Source organism: Neophocaena asiaeorientalis, unplaced genomic scaffold, assembly GCF_003031525.2.
Source record: "Neophocaena asiaeorientalis asiaeorientalis breed wild unplaced genomic scaffold, Neophocaena_asiaeorientalis_V1.1 scaffold192, whole genome shotgun sequence".
Taxonomy (NCBI): Eukaryota; Metazoa; Chordata; class Mammalia; order Artiodactyla; family Phocoenidae; genus Neophocaena; species Neophocaena asiaeorientalis.
In genome coordinates this window covers 4,715,503-4,731,186 of record NW_020185326.1, presented here as the reverse complement: position 1 = coordinate 4,731,186, position 15,684 = coordinate 4,715,503, and the positions used below count along the sequence as shown (strand labels likewise).

Below are 15,684 nucleotides of genomic sequence, written 5' to 3'. Positions count from 1 at the left end.
ACACTGGGTATAATGAACAGACTGGTGAGCTGGCAGAGAACTAAGCTGGATTATATTTAGGATTTTAGTTTTAAAATCCTGAGAATGTATATTAAAACCCCAAACAACAGAACAGTCCTCTTGCTAGAAGGCCAGTTGGTATGGTCCTAAGAGTTATTTTTTCCATATTAAATATCAACATTTTGTGCTTCAAGACCTGACTCAGTCTCAAAGTAATTTTAAGAGAAAAGAATTCAAAATCAAAATAAAGGGTGGATTGTACCAATGTCAACTTCCTAGTTTTAACATCATACCATAGTTATGTAAGATGTTACCATGGGAAGAAGCTAGGTAAAGGGTACACGGGACCTTTGCCCTATTTTTTGCAACTTCCTATGAATCTGTAATTATCTAGAAATAAAAAGCTTTTAAAAGTCAAATTAAATATACCTCCCCAAGAGGTTCTAAGTAAACTCAAATAAAACCCAGTTTGTTTCAGCAGTGCAGTATCATCAGCCACAAATGACCCTGTGCAAGTATCCACAGGCAGCAGGGCTCATTTCAAATCATGATCAAGCAGCTATTAAGATCTACAGTTGCGATTAGGAAAGCCTACGTCATGTTGACAGGTGCCTAATTTGGTTACACTGATCATAAACCTTCAGTTATCTGGGATCACATCTTTAAAGTCACCTATAGGCAATACATTCTTACAACTACTTCCCGTGTGGTTGCTTACACAGGAATCATGTATGGACTTAATTACTCTATCTAACTGTAATACAACAATGTGTTTGTGTCTTCTTCCTCCACAACTATGACCTGCAACAAGAATTGCATCCTGTTCATTTCATTCTATCACCAAAACCTAACTCACAATAGTTCTCAGTAAATAGTCATAGAATAAACAAGAAATAAACCAGTAATTAAGTTATTTTCTTGGACTTCTCAGAGTGACTTTCTTTTCTGATACAAAGGCATCCAAAGAAACCTTAGCGTCTCTAATTTTGGAATCAGGATTAAATATTACACATACGTGTGTGTGCGTGTGTGCATACGTGAGTGTATGGCAAAGTCTCTGAAACACAGGGGTTTAATCTCTAAAGATCTTTATAACTACTTGGTTTTGATTTGTTAAGTTTCTTAAGATATCATAACTCAGTTTGATTTAGAATAAAACAGAGAGGTCAGGCTTTTTCAGACAAAAAAACCAACATGAATTGTTCAACACATCCCCCCAGCTTCTGCCCAGTTAGTTTTATCAAGTGCCAAGAATTGACTTCTCTCAGAAAACAGTGATAAAGCATCACCTTTGGATTCTTCAATATTAACTAATCAAAAAGGATCATGATATGGCGATTTCTCCAAATTCTGTATCTCTTCGTTTATTAAAATACATGTTTTTCAAATAAATATTCTGAACAACCCAAATCAAACAAAGCAGTGAGATCACAAAGTGTTGCTTCTTTCTGCAAAGAAGGCACACCATTAGCTTGTACAGAAAATCCAACAGCCATACCGAAGTTAATTAGGCTGCCTTAAAGACTCGATGGAGGCTACTCACGATCCCAGAGGCATCAAGGACTCCGCAGGGTCACTCATCTGAACAGACTCAGAAGCCGGCTTGATCCTTAAGACCTCTGCAAAGCCATCACCAAACCAGCACGTGACATGTGCTATGTCTACTGTAAAGTAGAAAAGACGATCCTGGCAGAGTTTCCGTCGATATACAGACCGAGGGTCGGCTGACAGCACAGCCTCGATGGCACACCTTGCTTCCTCCGCTGACTGAAAATATTTAAATGAAGCCTGACCAATACCTGCAATAAGAAGAACACAACTTGGGGATTCCCCTGGCAGTCCAGTGGTGACGACTCCACGCTTTCACTGCTGAGGGCGAGGGTTCAATCCCTGGGCGGTGAACTAAGATCCCACAAGCCGTGTGGGACACACCCCACTCCCCACAAAAAAAAAAAAACTAACCTTCCTCTTCCCATGAACTGTACACAGTGATGAAACAACTTTCATAAACAAAACTTTGAAAATAAAGAGATTGATTTAAAAATCAAATGTTCTGTTTAAACATAAAGCCTTAGGAAAGAATGAGTAGAACAACCATCCAGGGGCAGGTGAAATCTGACATCTCCTTGGCAACTAACTGGCTACTTCTTACAGGAATCACCACACCCACTTTTTAATGGGCCTCTCCTTCACTCTGGACAGCTGCTTGGAATCTGCTTGTGGGCTGGAAAAACCAGATAACAATGTTTTTTAACAACCATGTATTAGAGTAAACAGGCTCCAAGTTAAAAGCCCTGTGGCCTCTCTCTTCTGCAGTGAAGTGCGTGCTTCTAGTGCTGGGACTTTATGGGGACAATTTCTGTGCTAAGATACTCTTTCCTTCTTACTCCTGGGCTCTGTGACAGAGGTCGAGCTATCCATCACCCAATAGGTGAAACAAGATGAGACATTTCTCTACTCAGATAGTGAAACAGATGAAAAAGCTCGATCTACACAGGTACAGAGCAAGCACAATTTAGCTTCCGAACACTGTTTGAGAACTCCAAGAGCTACTGCCACACGCAAACAAGAGGTCCAATTCCTGGGCAGCAGCCGTTCTCCATGAACACTTGACTGAGTGCCTGGCACTCACTGTGCTGAAGAAACAGTTGTTGATTGAAAGCCATCAGATGATGACGTTGCCCAAGTATGATTTTATACGTCTACGTTTCTTTACAAGTCATAATCACAAATACTCTAAATAAAACTGCCCTCAGGGCTTGCCCGGTGGCGCAGTGGTTGAGAGTCAGCCTGCCGATGCAGGGGACACGGGTTCGTGCCCCGGTGTGGGAAGATCCCACGTGCCGCGGAGCGGCTGGGCCCGTGAGCCATGGCTGCTGAGCCTGCGCGTCCGGAGCCTGTGCTCCGCAACGGGAGAGGCCTCAACAGTGAGAGGCCCGCGTACTGCAAAAAAAAAAAAAAAACTGCCCTCAGAAATAGCAAGTTTGCCTAAACCTCCCAGTAAAAGCTCATCTCTCATTCAGAAACAAGAAATGGAAAGTACCTGGTTCACCTGAGCTGAGGTGCTCAAGGTCCATCTCCGCATGAGGAGTAAACCGGACTCCCAAGGTAGCCACGGGAGCCTCTCTCACCCAGGTGGGGACCGCACTGCGGTGGGCTGCACCAGCCGCCCTGGAAGGGCAGAGAACAGCCTCGGGCGGCATCTCAGTGCTGTGTCCTTGTGCGACCACCGCTGCTTCCCCTCTCCTCAGCCGGCTGTCTGCTTGTTCCTCTGAAACGCTCTTCTCCAGGCAACATGGGCCACTTGGCTCTTCTGCTACCCTAGGACTCGGACCACTTCCTGATTCTTCACCCAAATCTGCTGCTCTCTCCCTGAGCTCAGGTGAGCTTTGCTGGATTTTTGCTGAGTTGTCGTGTTTTGCGTTGTTTTCTCCCGAAGTTCTATCTTCAGGACATTTAGGTTTCTCCTTAGTACAACTGTAGAGCTGTGGTTCCTCGTACCCTGAGAGCTGTTGCTGGTCACAGCTATCAGTCTTGCTGTCACACTGGGACACGGTTTTTGGTTTACATTGGTTATTCTGTAAATTAAAGTCCCCTAAAGGCTCAATCAAATTTTGTGGCGAGTCATAATCAGCTATGTAGGGCTTTATGTCTAGTACAGGTGTGCCATGAATCATGTCAATTCCAGAAAGGTATATGGCTCCACCTGTAATGTGAAAAACATCCTCTTAGAAATATTAACAATGAAGAACAGTGCGAACAACTGGAGAATCAACAACATCTGCTTAAACCCCACCAAGCTTACTCACAATTCTCTTATGCACCAGGCCCTCTTATACCTGGTGCCAACATACAGTTTTCTTTCTACCTAGAAACCCATTCTCTTCTTTATCTGTCAAACTCCTACTTGCTCTTCAAGGCTCTCACGAAACACCTCCTTTACAGAGCCTTTCTGGCTCTTCCAGACATAAGCATTCTTTCCTCTGGGTTCCGCAGAGGTACCTGTGCCCGAACCTCTCCTGAAGCCCTCGTCACATGGTCTAGCAATGACCTGCTTAGAGTCTCTCCCCCTAGACAGTAAGTAGGTCCTTGAGCACTAGGTGGGGCCATCTCACCTTTGCATCACTGGGGGCTTCTAACTCTGTTCCAGACACATCAGAGTCCTCAATATATCTCTGTGGGACTGATGATGGTTTCCAATGTGTCAAACAGAGTCTAAGGTGGCCCCATGATGTCACCTCCTGGTGTATAATCCCCTCTTCTTGAGTATGACTTGGTATCACTTCAGTGACTACGTTATGTTATCTAAGACTCCTGTGTTTGCTGGCAGGTTCACTTGAGAGACTCTCCCTGTGGGCTTGAAGAAGCAAGCTGCCTTGCTGGGAAAGCCTGTGTGGCAAGGCACTGCGAGAGGTCTCTAGGCACTGGGGGCCACCTCTAGGAGCTGGGAGCAGCCACCAGCCAATAACCAGCAAGAGGCCAGGACCCTCAGAACCACAACTGCAAGGAAGTGAATTCTGCCTATGACCACAGAGGGCTTGGAAATGGATTCTTCTACAGTCAAACCTCCAGAAAAGAACTCATTCCACTTCACTGCAGCTTGGTGAGACTCTTAAGTGAGGACCCAGCTAAGCTGTGCCCATACTCCTAACCTATAGAAACATTGTAATGTTTTAAACACATAATAAATGTGTGCTGTTTAAACTGACAGTGCATGGTAATTTGTTACACAGCAATAGGAATCTAATACTCCACTGAATAATTAAACAGGGCACTTCCCTGCGGCGCAGTGGTTAAGAACCCGCCTGCCAATGCAGGGGACATGGGTTTGACCCCTGGTCCGGGAAGATCCCACATGCTGCTGAGCAACCAAGTCTGTGTGCCACAACTACTGAGCCTACACTCTAGAACCCACAAGCCATAACTACTGAGCCCATGCACCACAACTACTGAAGCCCACACGCTCTAGAGCCCACGTGCCGCAACTCCTGAGCCCACACGCCACAACTGCTGAAGCCCACACGCTCTAGAGCCCACGTGCCGCAACTCCTGAGCCCACACGCCACAACTGCTGAAGCCCACACGCTCTAGAGCCCACGTGCCGCAACTCCTGAGCCCACACGCCACAACTGCTGAAGCCCACACGCTCTAGAGCCCACGTGCCGCAACTCCTGAGCCCATGTGCTGCAACTACTGAAGCCAGCGTGCCTAGAGCCCATGCTCCACAACACAAGAGGCAATGAGAAACCCCACTCATCGCAACTACAGAAAGCCCGCGCACAGCAACAAAGACCCAATGCAGCCAAAAAAAAAAAAATTAAGCAGAACATAAGTCACCATTACCAAATATTAAGGAAAGGCCCCCTGTTGTCCCACTTATACAGCTGCTGTTCAGTTCCTTCTACTGGGGCAAAGTCTACTAACTAACTTGATCCTTGGAAAACTGGCCCAGTGAGAATCAAAAACCGCATGTGATCACATTTGATCCTATCTCCATTTGAGAAAAACATGACTAACAAAGGAATCTGATTTCTAAAACATGCTTATTGTGAATGAACCTGGAACTTTGGAAAGAAGATTTTGGACTTTCTAAGTGATGGATTATGCCTAATAATGTCTGCAAAAGAAAGAAAAGCACTGGGGCACAGGTGAGAGTTCATGGGATTTGAAGTCAGACAACCCCCTGGCTGGATGCTATTCGGTAAATTATCAAACATCAAAGAGCCTCAGTGCCCTCATCCATAACATGGAGACTGCTACCTTATCAAGCCCACAAGCCACTGTGAGATACCATACATGAACACTCTTTATAAACTGCAAAGCACCACACAAACACTAGTCATCCTCATAACGCTTATTTATAAGAGTGTCTACAGTGCTACTGTGTTTGCCTTTCACCTTTCTGATTTGATCTTCCCCATTAGAATGCTAAGATCCTCTGCAGGGCTGGGATTTTTATCTAATCTGCTTGCCACTATATCCCCAGCACCTAGAACAATGGTTGGCACATATTCAGTGCTCAGAAAATACGTGTTGGTTGCACGAACGATCATAAAACGTTCCAGTACTGTTACCTAAGTTGTGTGTTACCCAGCACACCCAAATGTGCTGATCAGGTCCAAGGGATTCAAGAATGGGAGGCTTTCAGAAATGAACGGCTCAGTAACGCATTTATATATGAACACATAGTTAAATCTGGTATTCTACACAGGTTCTTCCACAATCTGACAAATGTTCAACCTGGTGTATTCATCCCAGACCCTCTGCCTCACATCACAGTGGACAGCGGCACTGCAGCCACGATGCACGTTCATTTCCTCAGGGCTGCAAGGAAGAAATGATCCACCACACTGTGGTCAGATGTGCTGACCATATATGCATGTGCAACCAGTTACCGTGCGTTAAATTTTGAGAGTGTCCAGTTATTTTTAGATCATTTTATATTTACTGCATTCCAAGTCAGAAAAAATTTGGTTACTAATTTAATGATTATAAAATCTTAAGAGTTACTTTTAAATAATTTAATAACTTCTGATAAATATAATGACATAAACTAACTCTGAGCATCCTATGAGAGCTTATTCCAAAGTGTTTCAATGCTGACATTCTTTTAATCGTTTCATTTTCTTCAATGTCTGGTGGTTCACAGGGGCTAACACCATTGGTACTTGTCTCAATAACAGCCAGTGCTGAATACTATGTTGATTTTATAAGACTTCTTTTGGTTAAGGAAAAAGTGGTAAAAGTACAAATTACCTTCTACCTTTTCCAGTTTGGCTAGGGTCAGTCCTATCGCGTTGGGACGATGTGGGCTCCTTGTAGAGAAAACGCCAGTCTTCACACCATTCAGCCTAGGAGGCTGCACTTTTGCCTTACAGCTCAAATGACCATTTTTGTGAAAAACAAACAAAATCCTATTGAAAATAAACCAAACCACTGAGTAAGAAAAGAACACAGTCAATCTATCATAATGATTTGAGGGAGAAAAAAAACTTTAATCCCCACAAATTAAAACAGAAAGAATGCTTCTAATGGTACTAAAATATAATCAGTGGGGGAAAAAAGAGTAATATCATTCCCGTTTTTTGAAAGAAGACAGTCTTATCTCTATATCCACTGCCCGTAACACAATGACTGGCACATGCTAGGACCTTAACAGGCTTTTGTCAAGTACCTGAATAAACAATAGTTCATGGGTCTAGAGCAGGGTCCACAAACTTTTTCTGTAAAGGACCAGGCGGTAAATATTTTAGGGTTTGCAGGTCAACGAGTCTCTGCTATAAATAATTCAACTCTGCTGTTGTAACACAAAAGCAGCCACGGCCAACACATAAATGAATGCACGTGGTTATGTTCCCATAAACTTACTTACAAAAACAGAAGATGCGATGGGTTTGGTCCACAGGCCATAGCTTGCTGACCCGTGGTCTAGAGGACAGAATAATGACCCGCGGACAGAATCGAGAAGGTCTACAGATTTCAGCTCAACAGAAGTCATTCAACAAAACTGGAACCAACTGCAGATGGAGTGTGCCCCTCAGTGGATCCCAAGCTTCCCCGAGGGTGTCCAAGTTATGCAGACAATCACATGCGTGAATACAGTACAAAAATCCCATGCAACAGACAAGGGTGGTCTGGATGGCAGTCTCCAGGGTCGCCTCCAACTGGAGTACTTTACTCAAGGGCAAGTTATGGTCCAAAGTACCATTTCTAACTATAAAACAACTTACCAAACATGAGAAAACTGTTCTAAGCCCATCAAGGAATGTTCAGGATTATTAAAGATGCTTTTTCTAATCCTCAGACAAGCCCGTGAATGGCTACAAATGGATGGCTGCCTTGGAGTACCATTCTTGGCCGAGAAACAGGATTCCAAGTAACCAATTGGCTCAGTTAAAAGATTCCCTACAGAAGAAAATTAGATAAGAAATCATTAATGAAAAGGTCAAGCAAAGATGTAGGAAGACATGTTTTCTTTAATGCATCGATTTCATAGTTTTAAAATCTATTAGATGTTATGCAACTATAAAATAAGATTCTTATAGCATTCAACAATACATATAAATATCCTTATCATTACAAATATCATTGTTATCAATACATCCCTTTAGATAATAAACTGGAAAGAGTATTGGTCTAAGAAAGAAAGAATGAAAGGAAAAATTCATTTTTAGAAGACCTACTATGACTATAATTCAAATTCTATGCAACCATTACTATGTTATGTGACCTTGGTTAGGGCTAAGAGGGTATTTCAAACAGAGGGAATAAGCTGCACAAAGTTAAATGAGAAATTTTATAGCATAAGCAGGGAGCAAGCCATTTTGACTGGCTGGAGTGTGAAAATACAAGGCAAGAATAATGAAAGATAAGGAGACAGAGACTGTATATAGGTTAAAATGCTTTCAATTGAAAACAACAGAACACACGGAAAAAACTAGTTTAATTAAGCAATAAAGGGAGTGTATGGGATCACAGTACTAAAATATCTAGAGGCAGTATAGATTTCAGGTTAGGCTTGCTCCAGCAGCTCTCTGTCCCACTAGAATGTAAACTCTATGTGGGCAGGAGTTTTTCTGTCTTACTGACTGCTACGTTCTCATTGTCTAGTACTTGCCTACAAGAGGATAGGTACTTTAAAAATTCGTGCTACATGGAGAAAAGGATTATGTAAGTCAAAACTGATTAAAATGGAAAGTGAAAACGTGAAAGAAGAATGTGTGTAACATAATCCTATTTATGAAAATTTTATGTATTTACCTAACTAAACATGTACATATGTATGTCTAGAAAGCTATCTAGAAGGATATTCACCAAAATTTTAACATTGGTTAAAACTGGTGGAGACTTTAAATTGTATCCTTTTCTGTTTAGGCTGGTTGTAATCCCTCTGATATTGGTATCACTGCACCATACAGGCAACAGTAAAAAGTCATCAATAATTTATTGGCACATTCTTCTATTGGGATGGTCGAAGTTAATACAGTAGACAAATACCAAGGAAGAGACAAAAGTATCATCCTAGTATCTTTTGTTAGAAGTAATAAAGATGGAACTGTGAGTTAAAAAAAAAACTGGTGGAGGGATTGTTGGATTATTTTTATATTTAACTCTGTAATTTCTATAATATTTGAAAATTTTACAATAATCACAAATCATTTTTAAAATGTTTTAAACCAGTAACTCAAAAGAAGAAAAAACTGGCCAGGCAACATCAATATAGGTTTAAAGTAGAAGGTATCTGCAACTAGCATTTTGAATTTATAACTTTTTTTTTCACATTTCATGAAGGCTGTATTAGCTTCTTTTAAGAGATAATATAAAGACATTCTAGAACCTCATTTTATTTTCAGTTTCCATTAAATCTATCCTATCAGCACCGGTGGACAGTGAGACTATAGGCCTGTCCTTCATAGCACCTTTCGTGACTTCTCACTTATAAAAACTAAATTACATGATACATATAAAATATTACAAGCAACATATATATAATAAAGCATAATGTTAAAATGAAATCCTGTGTACCACCACCCAGCCCAAAAACTAGTGCTTTACCAACAACTTGCATCTTTTTATGTTGCCTCTCTCCCTACCTTTCCCCTGAATGTGCCTGAACAAGAGCCTGAATGTGGTCTTAATCATTCATTTCTTTTCTTAAATATGATTTTATCACGTGCATATGCATGCTTCAACAACGTTTCATTTATTTTGTCTTTGAGTTCTATAAAAACTGGTATCTTCTCAGACTTGCTTTCTCTCTCTCAATATTATGATTCTAAGATCCATCGACATTGTGTACATTTTTGATGACTTTAAATTTTTTTCCAACTACATTTACAGGCACTCTTTTTTTTAAACCTTCACCTATGCTCTGTGGAATTGATATAGTAAACATCTTAAAGATGAAGGAACTGAAGTCAAACAATTCTCTGGTGTTCATAAAAACATGAAGAAAAATGGCCAAAAAGGGCTCCTACTCTAGTCAGTTATGTTCTGTTTTATTTAACAAACACTTTCCAAGTGTCTACAATTGCCAGACATTGTGCTAAGTTTGGGGAAAAAAATACAAAACAAGAACTCTTTTCACAGTGGAGTTAACAGTTGATTGAGAGAAACTCACAATATGCTTCAATATCAAGGGAAATGTCTTATCTGTAGTAATGATCAAAGACTTTTGCCTTTGACTATCTGATTGGGGGTCTACAAGTTTATAACTAACTTGAGCTATCACTTCATTGAATCAATCTATACCTGTTTTTCACAGGCTATACATGTGCTATGATAAATATAAGTTGTAACCAATTAGATTTATTCCAACCCTGTTTGTTCACCTCTATAAGAACATAAGCAAGATAATACTGGGTAAGCAATGAACTGAATGAGCTACATTGGAAGGAGTCCCTCAGCTATGTCACTCTCAAATGTTTGGGACCACTCTCAACATATCAACTATCCATCTAATAAACGTCGGAACTTAACCATATTCTAATACGTCTGGAACTTATTTATTCTCTGTGCCCCGGTTCTTGGGATATTAAATGCTATGAAATATAAATGCTCAATAATTTCCAAATATAAATTCTGCTTGAATGCTCTCCTTGAAGTGGAGGCCTGAGAACGTCCACCCAAGGGAATTCTGATCTTCTTCCTCTTGCCTCATATCTCAAAAAACAAACAAAAAGAAAACATTAAGCACCTACCATTTGGTAAGCACTGTGCTGAGTGCCTGGGAACAGGCATAAACAAGACCCAGTTCTCACCATCAAGGTGTGCAGTACACTGACAGAGTGGACAAGTAAATCAACAATTAAATCAAACTGCCTTACATACATGCAGAATAGGGAGAGCACAGGTATGCCAGAGTAGTACTGGCATGAGAACCACATGGAAAGAGGGAGAAGTTTCCCTGGGGCCTATGGCTGGTATGAAAAGAGAAAAAGGACAAAAACAACACAGGGCCGTAACACTAGCTGTGTGACCTTGGGCAAAACTGCTTACCTCTCTAAATCCAGTTTTCTCAGCTATAAAACAAGGATAATCATCCTATCTTGGAAAGATGACTAAAATATGTAAAGTACCTAGTACAACAGAAGGTGCTCAGCAAGGAGAGATTTTTAAAGCCCTTACACAGGCTTTTCCCTCAACTTAACAATATTACAACTGTACTAACCATATAATTTTAAAAACCCAACAAGTTATTAACGCAGAGGCTTTCTGTACCCAAGTCTTATCAACAAGTCTTGTGCAGACAGAAATGTCCAGGTCATTTTCACCTCTTGCCCGGACTATTAAATTACCCTTGTTATAATTTGTCTTCCCTCTGCCAGTCCCTCCCCTCCTCAAAACACATTACACCAGTCCTTCTGAGTTCCTTATGTCTCACTACTCTCTAAACTTTTTGTTTCCCACTACTAACAGATGTCATATTTCTTTTTTAAAATTTTTATTATTTATTTATTTAAATTTATTTATTTATTTATTTTTGGCTGGGTTGGGTCTTCGTTGCTGCGCACAGGCTTTTCTCTAGCTGCGGCGAGGGGGGCTACTCTTCTTTGTGTTTATTTATTTATTTATTATTTGGCTGTGCCGGGTCTTAGTTGTGGCATGTGGGATCTTTGTTGCCACATGCGGGATCTTTGTTGTCACGTGCGGGATCTTAGTCGCGGCATGCATGTGGGTTCTAGTTCCCTGGTCAGGGATCGAACCCTGGCCCCCTGCACTGGGACCACAGAGTCTTAACCAATGGGCCACCAGGGAAGTCCCCCAACCAACACTTCTGACTTACAGCTCCCGGATTCCATGCTCTGTAGACCTCTGAGCCCTGCTCTTTCCTGCCTGTCAAAATATCAGACCTGGGGCTTCCCTGGTGGCTCAGTGATTAAGAATCTGCCTGCCAATGCAGGGGCACGGGCTCCAGCCCTGGTCCGGGAAGATCCCACATGCCACAGAGCAACTAAGCCCATGTGTCACAACTACTGAGTCTGTGTGACACAACTACTGAAGCCCACGTGCCTAGAGCCTGTGCTCTGCAACAAGAGAAGCCATCGCAATGAGAAGTCCACGCACCGCAACAAAGAGTAGCCCACTCGCCACAACTAGAGAAAGCCCACATGCAACAACGAAGACCCAAAGCAGCCCAAAATATAAATAATTAATTAATTTTAAAGAAAACTATCAGACCTATAATCTGGCAGTATGCAACAATTTTTTTTTAATAGGCACAACTGTTGACCACATAACAATACCTTTTAGAAATTCAGGTTAAACATTTAGAACATACACAAAGATTTTAGTTTCAAAACTTTCATTTAGAACAATTAAAACCAGCAATAACCTAAATGCCCAACAATAGGGATCTGGTTAAATAAGAGCACATCTATAAAACAAAATAGTGTGCAACTTCTCAAAATTAACATTATTAATTGCCATGGAAAGATTTTCATGAACCTTAAATTTTGTTTTGTTTTTAATAAATGTAGAGCTGGGATTCAAATCAAAGTTTTGTTTTATTCTTTTAAATTTATTTATTTAATTTTGGCTGCGTTGGGTCTTCGCTGCTGTGACCGGGGGCAACTCTTCATTGCGGTGCACAGGCTTCTCAATGCGGTGGCTTCTCTTGCTGCGGAGCATGGGCTCTAGGCGCGAGGGCTTCAGTAGTTGTGGCTCGCAGGCTCTAGAGCGCAGGCTCAGTAGTTGCGGTGCACGGGCTTAGCTGTTCTGCAACATGTAGGAATCTTCCAGGACCAGGGCTCGAACCCGTGTCCCCTGCACTGGCAGGTGGATTCTTAACCACTGCGCCACCAGGGAAGTCCTCAAGGTTTTTTTTGAAGTTATAAAACAATGGTGTCGCATATCACCTCATGTTTCTCGTATGTAGGCACTGAAACTATTATGGAAAGTAGACACCAAGATGTTAACAGTGGTTTTCTCTGGGTAATGGCCAACTACTTTCATCTTTTTTTCCATTTGCTTCCTCGGATTTCTAAAGTTAATATATTCTGCCCTAAAAATAGGGGTGAAAATAAAGAGAAACAAACGCATGCCATCTTTCAATACCCAGTTTAAAACTATTTCCTACACTTCCCGCAGCACAGGTTGCTTCTCTCTTGTGGCATTAATCCCGAATCGGCAGAACACCTGCTGTATATATCCTATCTCTCATTTATGGGTGAGAACTCCCCAAGACAAAGGCTGCTACACTGCACGTGGCTGTTCTGCCAAGACCACGTCACCTTAGCTACCAAGAACAGAACAGGAGAGATGATGTCATCCCGCTCGCCTAAGACACATCACGTGGTCTCCTAAGCACATGACCCGTGCCTTCCAATAACCAGGAAAAACGACCCACGTCCATTCTAGGTCTCGCATTTGCCGTCCCTCCCTGCAGTGAAGTCGGCTCCCTGCACTTAGGGCTCTTCGGAGTGCGGAACCTTCAGCCTCTTATAAGTTACCTGTCTCCAGAGCCGGCTTCACGCACCCGCACGAGGTCGCTGTGGGTCGAGGGCCGGGCTCCTCCAAGTCGCGCATGGCTAGTGGTCTCACAGGTGCCCACCCAACGCGTTCAAGCCTTCCGCTTCCGGTCTCCATGCATGGCGCCTGCGCAGTGCGGGAGAAGTACGGTGCGCGGCGGGCGGCGCCGGAGGCCACCGCTAGGTGGCGATTAGGGCCTGGATCCCTCGTTCCGCTTCTGAACGTGTGTATGCTGTATCGCGCGGACCCCTTGCAGTTGCCCGCCTTTTCAGGGCAGTCAGAAGCTCCAAGTTACCACCCTTTCCAAGGGGGCCACGTCGATGAAGATTTATGCATAAAGATGTCTCTCTCGAAATAATAAGCCACCTACATATCCAGTGCATGACGCTAATTTTTAAATAAAAAGAATATGTATACACAATTAGCACATAGCAAGATGATCGGATGTTATTAAACGTTACTTTTTCTTGAATGGTGAGAATACACAGATGGTCACTTATACTTCTCTGTATGCTCCCATTTTTCCACAAGAAAAACGATGTTTTGTCAGAAAGGAACCCCAAGTAAACCTTATTTCAAATCTAATGGATGGGTAGCCCCACACCAAATTAACGGATAAGAAGTGGGGACTGTTCCTTGTGCTCCATACCTCACGAGAAATGAAGCGAGAATGAAACTGAGTCAACATGCCATACACATTGAGGGGATTGTAGTCGTTGTTTCTGGGCAGCTCTAAAAAGTTGAGGTCCAACAAGAGTCAGTTTTCATCCCATGCGATGACCAGTTATCCCTGCACCGCTAGCCTGGCCTTTTACCCACTTGCTTGTAACGTCATCTCTCACCTGTGTATTTATCAAGTTCCTCTGTATATATAATTCTACTTCTGAGCATTTTATCCTGTTGCTTCACGGAGAGAGGGGGGACATACTGCCTGCAAAATAAATTATTCAAAACCGTAAAACTCCACAGATTGAAAAGATTCAACAACAATGAAAAGCTGTTCCTAATCCTGTTCATTTGTCATGAACTAAAAGACCACTAGCAGAAAGTAACCATCAGAAGGAGCCAAAGATTTAAAGAGAAGATTATGGGTTTTTGTTTTTTGTTTTGACATTTTGAGAAATTCAGCAAACATTTTAATTTATACATGAGAAAAGGAAGTGTTCAAAAAGGTATGCATTTCAAGTTATTGCAGGTTATTTGTGAGAGAATTTCTGCGGTAAAACATGTTTAAATTTAACCAACAGTAGTGTGTCAGTGTATTTAAAATCATGACAAAAATAGAGAAGATTGTAGGTTTTAAAACAAAAACTTTAAAAATTGATAAAATTCATACACCTACGTGTTCTCTGATATTTTTTTTCCACGTGAAAATTTGGAAAAGAATACCATTATTCTTTTTCGAGGAGGGAACAATTCTGGGCAGCTGATGAAACAAGAACAAGTTTGAGAAACACTGAGCTACTATACACGTTGTAAAACTGAGGCCGTAATAGCTGCAAATTGCCACTAGATGGGGGTGTTGCTAAAAGTGATAGTCTTGCTTAATTTGTGGACAGACTCCTGTAGAAAATGAGGTATTTTCCCTCCTGGCTTTAGATAACATATATAATGATAATCACACCAAAAATATATTACCAAGTGTTACAAGTTCCGAAATGCAAAGCAGAATTGGAGACACTGATGAAGTAGATTGCTACTTCATTTAAAGGAAAAATTTCTCTTTATGGAAAACAAGAACTTAAACATGTAGCCCTTTCATTATATGCTTTGAAATTTCTATTATCCTGTCTAGAGGATATATGATTATATAAATAACCATTATATACGATTATTTTTAGTTTATGAGACAACCCTTTCTCTGGAGCTAGGACCTAGGAATCTGCCTTAAAAAAAAAAACCGAATGATTCAAGGCAGGTGGTCATCTGTCTACACTTTGAGAAACACTTCTCAGTGTAATGATTCTTAATCTTTCATTTGAGTGAAGGACCCCTTTGAATATCAATTAAAGCTTTGGATCTTCTCACACATCATATTAGATTTAATATCATAAGATTCATGTATTTTAAAGAACAACCATTCTACCCACGAGTGGAGGGTAGCACAAAGTATGGCTAGATGGATTCTTGCAAATTTTTAATTCTATGACATCAAGGCTCTAAGCCAAGAAGAAATCTGGAACATTTTTAGACACACACTGGTGTTTGAATGAG

The 15,684-nt window shown here is 41.5% G+C and overlaps 1 protein-coding gene across 1 annotated transcript; it reads right to left on the bottom strand.

Annotated features, from left to right (window-relative positions):
* Positions 1-1,365: 1,365 nt before the first annotated feature.
* TRMO (tRNA methyltransferase O) lies at positions 1,366-13,574 on the bottom strand. Its single transcript, XM_024734445.1, has 5 exons — positions 13,452-13,574; positions 7,731-7,905; positions 6,757-6,914; positions 3,044-3,706; positions 1,366-1,799 (listed from the first exon to the last, which is right to left on the bottom strand). Exons 1-5 carry the CDS (start codon positions 13,525-13,527, stop codon positions 1,540-1,542), a joined length of 1,332 nt encoding a protein of 443 aa, XP_024590213.1. The 5' UTR covers positions 13,528-13,574; the 3' UTR covers positions 1,366-1,539.
* Positions 13,575-15,684: the final 2,110 nt, after the last annotated feature.